This window comes from Acinonyx jubatus, chromosome A3 (assembly GCF_027475565.1).
Source record: "Acinonyx jubatus isolate Ajub_Pintada_27869175 chromosome A3, VMU_Ajub_asm_v1.0, whole genome shotgun sequence".
Classification (NCBI taxonomy): Eukaryota; Metazoa; Chordata; class Mammalia; order Carnivora; family Felidae; genus Acinonyx; species Acinonyx jubatus.
Genome location: NC_069388.1, coordinates 62301719 through 62315486, shown reverse-complemented (window position 1 = coordinate 62315486; position 13768 = coordinate 62301719). Strand labels below are relative to the sequence as shown.

Here is a 13768-nt window from a genome sequence, read left to right as displayed (position 1 = left end):
TTTTTTGAGGAACCTACATAGGTGTTTTCTAGAGTGGCTGCACCAATCTGCATTCCCACCAGCAGTGAACAAGGGTTCCACCAACATCTGTTGTTTCCTGAGTTGTTAATTTTAGCCATTCTGACAGGTGTGAGGTAGTATCTCATTGTGGTTTTGATTTGCAGTTCCCTGACAATGAGCGATGTTGAGCGTCTTTTCATGTGTCTGTTAGCCATCTGGATGTCTTCTTTTGAAAAATGTGTATTTGTGTCCTTTGCCCATTTCTTCACTGGATTATTTGTTTTTTGGGTGTCGAGTTTGGGAAGTTCTGTATAGATTTTGGATACTAACTCTTTATCTGATATGTTATTTACAAATATCTTCTACCATCCCTTCAGTTGCTTTTTAGTTTTGTTCATTGTTTCCTTAGCTGTGCAGAAGGTTTTTTATCTTGAAGTGGTCCCAGTAGTTCACTTTTGCTTTTATTTCCCTTGCCTCTGGAGACATGTCAAGTAAGAGGTTGCTGCGTCCAAGGTCAAAGAGGTTGCTGCCTGTTTTCTCCTGTAGGATTTTGATGACTTTCCTGTCTCACAGTTAGGTCTTTCATCCATTTTGGATTTATTTTTGTGTATGGTGTAAGAAAATGGTCCAGTTTCATTCTTTTGTATGTCGCTGTTTAGTTTTCCCAGCACTATTTGCTGAAGAGGCTTTTTTTCCATTGGATACTCTTTCCTGCTTTGTTGAAGATGAGTTGGCCATATATTTGTGGGTCCATTTCTGGGTTCTGTATTCTATCCCATTGATCTATGTGTCTGTTTTTGTGCCAGTACCATACTGTCTTGATTACAGCTTTGTAATACAGCTTAAAGTCTAGAAATGTGATGCCTCCCACTTTAGTTTTGTTTTTCAACATTAATTTGGCTATTTGGGATATTTTCTGGTTCCATACAGATTTTTAGGATTTTTTGCTCTAGCTCTGTAAAGAATGCTGTTGTTATTTTGATAGGGATTGCACTGAATGTGTAGATTACTTTGTGTAGTATTGACATTTTGACAATATTTGTTCTTCCAATCCATGAGCATGGAATGTTTTTCCATACATTTGTGTCTTCAGTTTCTTTCGTACACTTTCTGTAGTTTTCAGCATACAGATCCTTTACTTCTGGTTAGGTTTATTCCTAGGTATTTTATAGTATTTGGTGCAACTGTAAATGGGATTGATTCCTTGATATTTCCTTCTGCTGATTGATTACTGGCATATAGAAATGCAGCTGATTACTGTACACTGATTTTGTACCTGCGACTTTGCTGAATTCTTATATCAGTTCTAGCAGTTTTTTGGTGGAGTCTTTTGGGTGTCCCATGTAGAGTATCATGTCATCTGAAAAGAGTGAAAGTTTGACTTCTTCCTTGATGATTTGTATGCCTTTTATTTCTTTTTGTTGTCTGATTGCTGAGGGTAGGACTTCCAGTACTGTGTTGAACAACAGTGGTCAGAGTGGACATCCTGTCGTGTTCCTGATCTCAGGGGGAAAGCTCTCAGTTTTTCCCCATTGAGGATGATATTAGCTGTGGGCCTTTCATATATGGCTTTTATGATGTTAAGGTATGTTCCTTCTATTCCTACTTTCTTGAGGATTTTTATCAAGAAATATGCTGTATTTTGTTAAATGCTTTTTTTGCATGTACTGAAAGGATCATATGATTCTTATCCTTTCTTTTATTAATGTGGTGTCTTAAGTTGATTGATTTGCAAATACTGAACCAGCCCTGTAACCCAGGAATAAATCCCACTTGATCATGGTGAATAATTCTTTTAATGTACTTTTGAATTCAATTTTCTAGTATCTTGTTGAAAATTTTTGCATCCAGATTCATCAGGGATATTGGCCTGTAATTCTCCGTTTTAGTGGGGTCTTTGTCTGATTTTAGAATCAAGGTAATGCTGGCTTCATAGAAGCGGTTTGGAAGTGTTCCTTCCATTTCTATTTTTTGGAACAGTTTGAGGAGAACAGGTATTAACTCTTCTTTAAATGTCTGGTAGAATTCCCTTGGGAAGCCATCTGGCCTATGACTTTGTTGGGAGACTTTTGATAACTGATTCAGTTTCTTTGCATCCTTCCTTTAAAAGGATGGCATCCTCTTGAGGGCAGCAGCAGTGCCTCATTCATCATTATAGTTCTCAGTGGCCAGCCCAAGGCCTTGAACCAAACAGGTCGGCAAAAAATATTTGCTGAATTGAGTGAATGAATGAATGACTACTCTCTCCTTGGACTGTGTACATACTGGATCAGTCACCAACTTCTGTTGGGTTTCTTCTTTGCCGTCAAATCACAAATGCATGTGGAGCCTTTACTTCTATTTCACCCTGTGTAGTGCACTGCAAGATGAAGGCACACGGTTCCTACCTCAAGGAGGTAACCCTCTGGCTAGCTGAGCAATCAGCCTGTCATGCCATCATCCTGTTGCAGGCCTTTGTCATCTCATACTTGAACTACTGCTGTAACCTCCCTTTTGCTTTTCTGCTTTTCTTAATCTGCCCTTATTCTGGTCCCTTCTACTTGCTGGTGCCACATTAATTACCTTAAAACACTATTTTCATGGTCTTTCAGTGTCAGCTCACTGAAAGGCCTGGCTATCATTCCAAACCCAGCTCCCATGGCTTCATAGCCTCTGTTCTGGCCCTTCTGGCCCTTGAGTCCCATGTGTAGTCCTTGACATGCCTGTGCTCATGCCACCCTTCCTTCCTGGAGTGTCCTTCCTCTTCCCTCCTTCCTCCCCAGATTCCTGCCTGTCCTTTCCAATTAGCAGCCTCTAAGTTGGCGAATTCAATTTTGTGCCTTAGAATATTGCCAGTAACTCAAAGTCTTGGGGCTTGGGAGTCCCTTGAGAATAGGTTAAAAAAAAAAAAACCAAAAACATAAATACTAAGTATGAGAATGTCATGGACATGTAGTGCTAGATTTTTATACTTGGCACAAATCGTTTACCACTGTGTATTTTTATAGTCTTAAGGGTATATATTCTGTGTCCCCAATTACACTGTGAGTTCTCTAGGGGAAATTTCTTTTGAATTCCTCAAGCACTTAGAACTAGTGCCTTTCATATAGAATTTATTACATATTTTTTGATTGACAGAAGTTATATAGTGGACAAAGGAGGCCATAAGGTCAGCATGGAGTTTCTCCTGAAATAGACTGAACCGAGGGGACAGAGTTCATTTTCACAATGAGTGTCTGCTTGCTCCCTCCATCCTCTCCTCTTACAGTTAATTTTCACTTCACACACTAGCTCCTTCAAATCTTTGTTTAATCACAAATATCCTCCTTTAAAGTGATGTGTTAGGTGTGTTTTCTCTTTCATGTTTATATCAGTGGTGCTTATCAAAAAAAAAAATTAGACACCAATCCATCATCAGGGGATTGTTAAATTAAGGTTTCTACTATAATGGACCACCGAGCTATAATTAAAAATGATGGAGTGCTATGCTTACTGACTTGGAAGGCTGTCTGACATATGTTTGGTTGAAAAAAGCAGGTTAGAAAAGAGCATGAAGAATATGATTCCAATTATGTAAAATTTTATAAACATACGTACACACATTACATATATCATCAAAGTATTAACCATGGTTATTTCTGGGCAGTGGTATTTCTTTGTACTTCTCAGTATTGTTTGATGTTTTGTATAGTGAGTGCAATTTTTATAATGAGAGATAAAAACTATATTCATAATGGGAAATGTAAAGTGAGGGTTGTCTTTCTTTTCATTTGGTAGGACTATTACCAGAGCCTATTGAATTTCATCTCTATTTCTTTCTCTTCAGAAACACAGAAGAAATGTCCCTTCCTTTTAAAATCCTCAGTTACTTTACATTCCAAAAATACTGCTCTGAGATTCTTATAGTCAATGAGTTTTATGGACAGAATTTCATTTGTGGTAAGTACTCTATTTTGGAATATAATCTTTTTTACATACTCCTCCGAGGAAGCAATTCCCTGAGGAAATGTATTTTTTAAACAAAAGCTATATTTTATAATAGATTTAAAACCTGTTTTGAAATAGAAGTCTGTTTCTTTGATTTTTTTTATTTTTTTTATTTTTTATTTTTATTTATTTTTATTTTTTTTTTAATTTTTTTTTCAACGTTTATTTATTTTTGGGACAGAGAGAGACAGAGCATGAACGTGGGAGGGGCAGAGAGAGAGGGAGACACAGAATGTGAAGCAGGCTCCAGGCTCCGAGCTGTCAGCACAGAGCAGGACATGGGGCTCGAACTCACAAACTGTGAGATCATGACCTGAGCCGAAGTCGGGCGCTTAACCGGCTGAGCCACCCAGGCGCCCCAGTTTCTTTGATTTTTAAAATAAAAGTCAAGTTAGTCACCTGTCAAAGGCCAATAGCTTAAGGCCACTCTTTTGTTTGTAGAAAATGATAGCCCTGGAGTGCCTGGATGGGTCAGTCAGAAGAGCATGTGACAGTTGATCTCGGGGTTGTGAATTTGAGTCCCACATTGGGTGTAGAGATTACTTAATAAAAATCTTCAAAAAAAAAAAAAAAGATAGACCTAATGTATGCTGAGGTAAACCCCTGTGTACTCTGGATGGAGTCAGTTTCTACACCTACTGAACAGAACAGATTGAAGCAAATTGCAGTGGCTTCCTTCCTAAAATGTATGTAATATATATATAGCTGAGTAAAGCCATTTTTGGCAAAAGTCTGTTTTCCTAATCCCATGAGAGGCAGTGGGAACATAGTAAGGTCCTTCTGGCCATGGAAATCCCAGGCCACTTTGTGAAAACAGCTAAAGAACAGGGCAGAATTTAGTAGCTATTTTAGATTTTTTAGGTGGTAACATCTAACCTTAGGATATTCAGTACTAGGTGATCATAAGAGATCATGATTTTTATCAGTACTATGATAATGAGTTTATACCCCAAATGGAAACAAACCCATTTCCATCTTCAAATGAAGCCAGGACCCAGAGCATCCACTATTGCTTCATCTAATAATGAATTCTGGATTCTCTAAAATGTCCTATATCTTTCATGACAAAAGATACTTAGCAGACAGTTAGTAAATACTTGTTGATTAAATTACCTGGGAAGCATCATATCTGACACTGTCAATCTTCCTGGCAGGCAGCTCAAATGGTTCTGTGACAACTAATCCAATGTGTGCCTTCACTCAAGGAATTCAATTCATTGAGAGAACCTGTCCAGGTGCAACATCCAGATTCACGACAAACTTTCTGATTTTGTATGCCTTTATCCCAGTTCTTGTTATGCTAGGAATAGTTGTTTTTAAAGTAAGGGATCATCTCATTAGCAGATAGTAAAGAACATTGCTGCAAAAATGGACCTTACACCCCAAATGTGCATGACTACTTGGAATGTCTAAACTAAGAAAGTCACATGTTTCTTGATAATATAGTCTTTTAAACATTAAAACTCCCATCTGTGCCCCTCAGATCCACACAGGTCATGATATTCCAACTTGCAGGGACATGTGATATTTGGAAATTGTGACTGAGCTGGTCCAAATATGTAAATATCAAGAATTCATAAAGTTATGGGAGACTGGTGAGACTATTTTTCTTTGTTCCAGATGCAGAAAAATACATCAGTTAAAAAATTATGCTTACAAACAAAAAAAAATTAGGCTTACACTTGATACAAGATTTGGTAAGAAGACGACATGTGAATGATCACTCACTGTAAATAACAGAAAAGAGAATTGTGGGTTTGACTAGAGCAAGCATCATGCAGAATTAGGTAGGAATTCTTTCATTATCATTTAAAAACCTACATGAGGGGGCTGAGTTACTCAACCACATTAAAAGGATGTTAGGCAGATGCTGGATGATGAAGACCCCTGAAACAGAGCACCTGGTGATTTTTTGGGGGTAGTTAAAATGAAAAACTAGGAATGGGCTGAACTGAGAACATCACATACCAGACAAACCTCTGGTAATGTTTTTAAAGATGAGTTTGCTATTTTTCCACTTTTCACTTGTGTATGTTGCTAGATAAAGTGTATGCATTGAGTAATGGCATCTTTAAGGCTAGAGAGCAGGTATTAACGTCCATACAGAAAAGGTGTTCAACTGACACAACATTTACACTAAGAAGAACCAGGTTACACATGTGGAATTCAGATTCTTGAATTGTAAAGGGAAAGAATGCTGATAAATACAAATACACTTATTTTACATATTTTTCGGGATGAAATGATGTATATAGATGATTAAAAATGAGTTCTGTACTATCTTTCTGATTGATCGTCAAGTAATTCATGCACAAGTCTGAAAAGACACTGTCTCAGTGTTACCATGGTAACTCCAAAGGAGACCATCTTAGTGAGTACATGAACTTGTTCAATTGCTGTGACCTAACTTGTAAAGAATGATAAATTATAGCATTTGAAATGTCTTACATTATAGTAGAAAAGATCATTTCATTAAGGAGACCATAGTAAAATTCTGTTTCTTAGAATAGTATTTAAGGATCTGGAGACATTGGCAAATTACCAGAATAGTATTGTCAATTTTTGTAAAAGGTCTTTGACACTGATGATTATGGTGTAATAGTTACATAATGCCTTACAGATTATATATGTCACATCAGTTATAGATAATTCTGGAGATGATAATCTACTAAAGTAGTTCAAAGAGAGTCCCACAGGAACCTCTTTTGAAATCTCTGATTTCAACTTACTAAAGATATGGGTGTGCACTGTAAGTGGAAACATTTCTACTATTCATATGCAGATGAATTTCATTCTAGCTCAGAAACATTTGGAAAATTGACATAGCATGTGACTTCAAGCTATTAAATGTTAGTGATACCACCTTAGAAGAACACAATGACTTTCAACATGCGACAGTCTGTGTCTTAAGTCAAAAATGGACAGTGATGTGTAAGACAATCAAATTATATAATAGAAATTTCTATTATTGTGGAATAGGCTGTTTCTTCCCACCAAGTCAGTGATGTTTCTGAGATTATAATGTTCACTATTAAAGGGAGCTCTTTCTCCACAGTACTCAGGGTGCCTGTCTGCTCCTAAGACTGAGGTTCTTCAGAAACATGCTAAAAATCCTGTTGTTAAGAGGGCTGGACCCACATGCATTGCAATTAGTTGATGAAGTCTTACTTCACTGCAGTGATCAGGTATTTTGCTATCTACTCAGATACCGCTCCTCAATTTTGGTGTTCTTGGGGTTAGTGTGCTTATTTGAAGCTGGGTATGGTATATTAGAGCAAACATATTTTATAATGGAAGGGGAAGAACACAGACTCAGTGACTTTCCTGGTTAATGACAGTAATTCTGCTTACTCCAAATTGAACTTGGCTAGCAGACACACAAATTCATAGGCTCGAGAAAGCTTCGTAAAGGCTCTTTCACCTTGGAAATGATCTCAGTTATTACCAGTTCATGAAGCTTTGGCCTGCTTACTAATAACATATCTCCTTAAATTTACCTGTTCTTCAAAAAGTTATATTCATAATAACTATGTCAGAATCATTGGAGGTGCTGATTAAAAATGCAGATTACTGTACCCCATTCCAGACCCACTGATTCAGGAACTCTGGGTGTGGGGAGTCAGGAATGTGCATTTTATTTATTAAGTTCATTTATTTATTTTGAGAGAGTGAGCAGGGGGAGGGGCAGAGAGAGAATCCCAAGCAGGGTTCACGCTGTCAGCGCAGAGCCCGATATGGGGCTCAATCTCACAGGATCATGACCTGAGCTGAGATCAAGAGCCAAACACTTAACAGACTGAGCCACCCAGGAGCTCCAGGAATGTGCATTTTAAATAGGTACTTCAGAGGGTTCTGGGTGGCTCAGTCAGTTGAGACTTTTGATTTGGGATTGGGTCGTGATCTCAGGATTGTGGGATTGAGACCCACGTCAGGCTCCATGTGGAGCTTGCTTGGGGTTCTCTCTTTCTCTGTCTGCTGCCCCCCCCCCCCCTTTGTGGTCTCTCTCTCTCTCCCCCCTAATAGTTTACTTCAGGTGCTTCTTGTGCCTGTGTTTCAGAATTAAATGATAGCACCTGTGACCCTGATTCTGGTTTCCTATCAGACATACCTGAGAACATACTTCAAGAAGGAATGTGTCTAATATAAATGCTTAAACTCACACTCGTAACTGAGTGTGAGGCTCTCGCTTTCACAGTCCTCAAACCATATAAACAGAAACCTATAAATGCTGAACTGAGTACATACTAGATAAACACATTAGAGGCAGGCAGAAGATTCTTTTTATTAAAAAAAAAAACTGCATGTAATTACACAACTTTTCCCCCTTTTTATAGACTTAAAAGTATCCAGGGAGTTGCACTAATACAAGAAATTCCACTTTTCCTTTAACAAATTAGACAACTTTCTTCACTTATTACCATAATAGCTAATTAATAAAATAAACTTACTTGTATTTGGGAAAGAATAAATAAATACACTATAGTTGAATTATGTTCAAGAATCAAGCTCAATTTGTTTCCAAGACTTGGAGGAACTTCTTTTGTATTGTTCCAGTTCCTAAAACAAAAATATGTATTACTTAAAGAGAAAAACTTTAAAAATTAAACTAGGCGCCTTAATGCTGCCTTAGCATCTTTTAGATTTAACAGTATATCCTTTGTGGTATTATCATTTTCAAAATTTCTGGACAATTCTGTAAATTCTTACAATTAGGATTTTCTAGAAATGTAGTCTTCAGTGTTTGTAGCCTAAGCAACACTTTAGAGATCCACTTCTTAAAGACGAAATTACATACTATATATACATACAAATTGTCTTTCAACTATTAAATGCATTTGTCATACTTTAAGTATTTAAAAGTGATCTTATTTTTTGTTTCCTATTTGTCAAAACTGTTGAAGTCAGCAAAATATCTGTATTTAAAATGTATATATCCTTTGACCCAGTGCTTGTACCTTTCAAAATGTGTCTCACAGAATAATAGAGAAGAGTGCAAGAACATAAACAGAAGGATATTCACTGCACTGTGTATACTGGCGCACACATGAAGGCAACTTTCCCAGTAAGGGAAGACCTCAGTGCTCATTCGCACATGGCTTCATGGGCATCCGGCAAAAGTAACAGCAGTCCTATGTGTCACACGAAGAAAGCAGATCGGTGGAGAGAGGATAGGATACTTCCACTTTCTATGTTATATACTTCTATGTCTTTTGAGGGTTTTTTTCCCTACCAACAAGTATATGTTACTTTGACAATTCATAAAATCCAGTATGGGTGGATACCCTGCATGAGATGATTGATATGCAAAGGGATCATCCCTAAGGGGATTGCCTCCTGGCCTCTTACTTGTTGTTCCTTGTCTCAATAACTGTACAAAGATTATTTCAGATGAGCGAAAAGTGGTTACTCTGCAAGATAAGGCAACCACTGCCCTTTGGCTAACATAATTGAAGTTCACAGTTCCTGAAAGAAAATTCCATTCTCATTTTCAGAAAAACTGCAGATTGTCTCTTTCATACCTATACTCAAGTTGTTTCAATTTAAATGTTAAAACTTTTAAAACTGAACACTTAGTGTTTAGATCACAACTCCAAAGTAGTCTTTACAGCTTGGTTTTGTTTTTGTTTTTTTTTTTAAAGGAAATTAATTCAGTTCATCAGTTATCAAAGAGTTCAAAGATGTTTAACTCCCAAGGAATAAACAGTAATCAGTTATCTTGTTTTTAACTGCAAGCACTGAATTATTTTTACCAATGGTAAGGGTGAGGACATTGTTTAAAATTCTTTGCTAGAGATACCTCCCTTCTGCAGACAGCAAACTGAGAGAAGAATTGGGCTGGTCACACAGGTCACGTCAGGGAAAAGAAAGAATGACTGGTGTGATACACAACTCACCATATCCATAAGACCTTCAGTACTGCTGTCATAGGAATTCAAAATAATATGATGATGCTTTAAAGGAAGAACAAGTAAGATTTTCCTTACACTGCAATTCTTCACGGCTACTTTAGAAAGCCATTTTAAAAGTGAACACAAAACTAAGAAAGGTTTTCAATTTGTCTCAAGAACCTCTAAAGTTTTAAGGGCGCCTGGGTGGCTCAGTTGGTTGAGCGTCCAACTTTAGCTCAGGTTATGATCTCACAGTTATTGGGTTTGAGTCACATGTTCAGGGTCTGTGCTGACAGCCTGGAGCCTGCTTCAGATTCTGTGTCTCTCTCTCTGACCCTCCCCTGCTCATGCTCTGTCTCTGTCTCAGAAATAAACAAACATTAAAAAAATAAAAAAGATGTGGTATATACACAACATTACTCAGCCAAAGACAATGAAATCTTGCCATTTGCAACAACATGGATGGAGCTAGAGAGTGTAATGCTAAATGAAACAAGTCAGAGAAAGATAAATACCATATGATTTCACTCATATGTGGAATTTAAGAAATGAACAAAGGAAAAAAACTGGGGCTGTAGTTAAGCGTCAGACTCTTGATTTCAGCTCAGGTCATGAGCTCACGGTGAGACTAAACCCTGAATGGGGCATTCTAGTGACAGTGCAGAATCTGCTTTAGATTCTTTCTCTCCCTCTCTCTCTGTCCCTCCTCCCACTCACACTTACTCTCTCAGGATAAGCTTAAAAAGAGCAAGAAAACAGCAACGTGAAGAAAGAGCTGAGGACAACTGGCTAGATTTTCACCTAACACAGACGAATTCTTTCATAGGCTGTGTTAATAGTGAAGAATGCTAGGTATTGTGGGGTTGCTTTCCAGCTCCACTCCAAATTCCTTCGGTTTTAGGTCAGGGAAGATGGATCTGAATGTGAAAAGTCATGATGCTGAGAAACATCCCAGCCCTTTTATAATACCTGTGCATATAAATGTAATAAAAGAGATCAAACTATGTGAGATAAACATAACAACAGCAGTTAAGTCATTGACTCCTAGATACTAATTCACGATGACTTCCAACTAATCTTTAGTCAATTGCACACATAATAAAGGTTACATGAGGTCATCTGTTTCTACATCATGCCTCTCACTTTGCTACAGCAATGAAACCCTCTATTCATGACACAGTTTTCAAAAGTCTTGTGGACTATGTTTAAATAAAATGCTTTGCTTTCTTATTCTAGGGCCCCTGAAGGTGAAAGGCTAGTGCTGAGAAAATCACTCTGGTCACTGCTCCAGTGGATGGTTGTGTTCAGGTTACACAGCAGTGTGACTGTCCCGAGTGACACAGCACCACAAATCCCACCTGAGAGGTTGTTAGGGCATCCCATTTATAGTGCCTACTTGTGTAAGGTTGGATTCTGCACAGTGTCCCACTTTATCAAACTAGAAGGAAATCTAAGAAAATCTAAGTATTGGGTCATGATGAATTTACCAGCTTCTGCATTCTTACATGACTTGTGTATCACAAATGGTACTAGCTAGGCATATATGGAACTCCATCTCTCATTTTTTAATGTTTGAGAGAGAACGAGCAGGGGAGGGGCAGAGAGAGAGGGAGACACAGAATCTGAAGCAGGCTCCAGGCTCTGAGCTGTCAGCACAGAGCCGAACGTGGGGCTCGAACTCACAAACCAGGAGATCATGACCTGAGCCAAAGTCAACCAACTGAGCCACCCAGGTGCCCCATTCAGTGTCCATTTTTAATCACTTTCCTGGGAGATCTATGTTTATGTGGTTTCAGACTGGATAGTTCTGAGTTTTTCTGGTACAAGAAAAGTTTTAAGTATGTAATGTTTTAACAAAAAACAAAACCTTTTAAACAATCCCACAAACAAAAGCATATTATGAAACTCTCCCCAACAGCAAGGTAAGAATCACTACCCCTCTTCAACATAAAATAAACGGGAGAATCCAAAAACAGTATGTGAACATTGCGTCATGTCTCGGTGCTGGAATGGCAGGTGGCTTAAATTCCTTCTTTGTGCACATCAGAATTTTATTGTTTTATAGAGTGAAGATGTGCTATTTCAATTTTATTATTTTTTTTTAATGTTTATTTTTGGAGAGAGACAGAGTGTGAGCAGGGTTGGGGCAAGAGAGAGAGAGACATTTCAAAGCAGGCTCCAGGCTCTGAGATGTCAGTACAGAGCCCAATGTGAGGCTCGAACTCATGAACTGTGAGATCATGATTTGAGCCAAAGTCAGACGCTTAACCAACTTAGCCACCCAGGCACCCCTCAATAATTTTAAAAGTAAAAAACAAACATTAAATGAGAAAAATCTATGTAATTCCAGATGTATTTTGTGATAAAACTCAAGATGCAATAAAATAAGTGTTTAGGATAATACCTGATCCTTCTGCATTCTCATTTCGTCAACTTCTCTTTCAGCATACTGAGGGTCTCTTGCGGGGTCCTTGGTATCTTTTAGTGTGTTGATACTCTGAAATTACAATTCGAGTCATTTCATGCCCAGACCCCCAGTGACTACTGCCTGCCTCAGCCAGCCATTGGGGCCCATTCAAATTCTACCAGGAGGCCCTCTCCCGCCCTCTACTTTTAGCCACTATCTCTCTCTCTCAGGAAGCCTGCAAGCTGCATTTGAAAGTGGAGTGGGAGCTATGTCTTGCCCACCTTTTAAGTCCCAGTGCCTTGTGTACAATAGACTTTTGGCACATGCTTGATTTTTGAGCATGTGGCTAGAAAGCAAAGTAATCATAATATAAACTCAGGAACACTTCCCAATAACTGAGTAGTGCAAAAAAGTCTTGCTTTAAAAGAACTAGAAATCTATACCTTTGGTGGAAAGACCCTTTCATACACTTTTTTCCACAATTCCATTGGTGAATGGGCATGAAGCTTTCCAATGTCATTATCAGGAACAGGAGGAGATCCTAGAATTGGAAGTTATACTCCAAATGACTGCACTGATTAAAACTTGACAAACTATCAATAAAACAGATGACACTTAGAAAAGCATAAATCCTAGATCAGTCATTTCCCTTCTCCCTAACATAGCCACTATTAAAATTTACCCCAACACAGTATAGCAAGACCACTTGCCCCAGATTCTAGCACCAGAGGAAGAGGAGACAAGAGTAATGAGTCAACTGTGATTCTCTTTCCCCACACGTACACTGGTGTCCAGCAAAAATACCGAGTTTGGTATTCTCATGTGTTTGTGAATTTGTATGTAAACAGACTGTCTTACATGCTACTCATTAGAATGCAAATTGGGACAACTAATTCGGGGAAGTAATTTGGCACTACTACCTCCTATGTAAATACAGAAAAAAGTCGTATGTTATTACCCAGAAACCCGTTTTTGGTGTTTAACCCAGAAACACCTGCACACACGTATTAACCGTTTCACACTGCATCATCGTTAGTGTTAGTGAAAAATTGGCCACAACCAAACTGTCCATCAGTAAAGGCATAGTAAACTAAATTATGCACAGCCATGCTCTGTAACTGTGTCCAGCAGTCAAAATACCAAACAGACCTAGCTGTGGCACTATTGTGGAAAAACCACTAACACACATTGAGTAGAAAAGGAAACTTTAAAAATAATAGCTAGAGAATGATATAATTATGTTCAAACAAATAGTTTTTTCTACAACATTCACACATATAGAAAGTGGTCTGGAAGTACACATATCAAACTTGATTCTTATGTACTGTTTTAACATTTTATAATGAGCATGCCTTTATGTATTGATTATATAATTCAATTTGAAAAATTGCTGCCACTTCTTGGCAGTTGTCTATAATCTTGAGATTTCTAATTCTTTCTCTTCTACCATCTACATTGTTGATCTTTCAGTACCTCTTTACCACTTTGGTGGGAAAGACACTAATGT

The 13768-nt window shown here is 38.0% G+C and overlaps 2 protein-coding genes across 6 annotated transcripts in view; one reads left to right on the top strand and one right to left on the bottom strand.

Annotated features, from left to right (window-relative positions):
• ABCG5 (ATP binding cassette subfamily G member 5) overlaps window positions 1–6248 on the top strand; it is a 39344-nt gene extending 33096 nt beyond the window's left edge. For all 3 annotated transcript variants that reach the window (XM_053200536.1, XM_053200537.1, XM_015074434.3), the window contains 2 exons: window positions 3806–3918; window positions 5121–6248. In XM_053200536.1, coding sequence (XP_053056511.1) covers window positions 3806–3918; window positions 5121–5314 — 307 coding nt within the window. In that variant the 3' untranslated portion in view covers window positions 5315–6248. The remainder of the gene's footprint in view (window positions 1–3805; window positions 3919–5120) is intronic.
• DYNC2LI1 (dynein cytoplasmic 2 light intermediate chain 1) overlaps window positions 296–13768 on the bottom strand; it is a 46862-nt gene continuing 33389 nt past the window's right edge. The window contains exons 11-14 of one of the 3 annotated variants that reach the window (XM_053200538.1): window positions 12705–12802; window positions 12259–12351; window positions 8415–8523; window positions 296–2180 (exon numbers count right to left, since the gene is read on the bottom strand). In XM_053200538.1, coding sequence (XP_053056513.1) covers window positions 8461–8523; window positions 12259–12351; window positions 12705–12802 — 254 coding nt within the window. In that variant the 3' untranslated portion in view covers window positions 296–2180; window positions 8415–8460. Of the gene's footprint in view, window positions 2181–4541; window positions 5267–8228; window positions 8524–12258; window positions 12352–12704; window positions 12803–13768 lie in introns of those variants that run through there. The other 2 variants (XM_027072569.2, XM_015074433.3) reach the window with 2 other exon arrangements.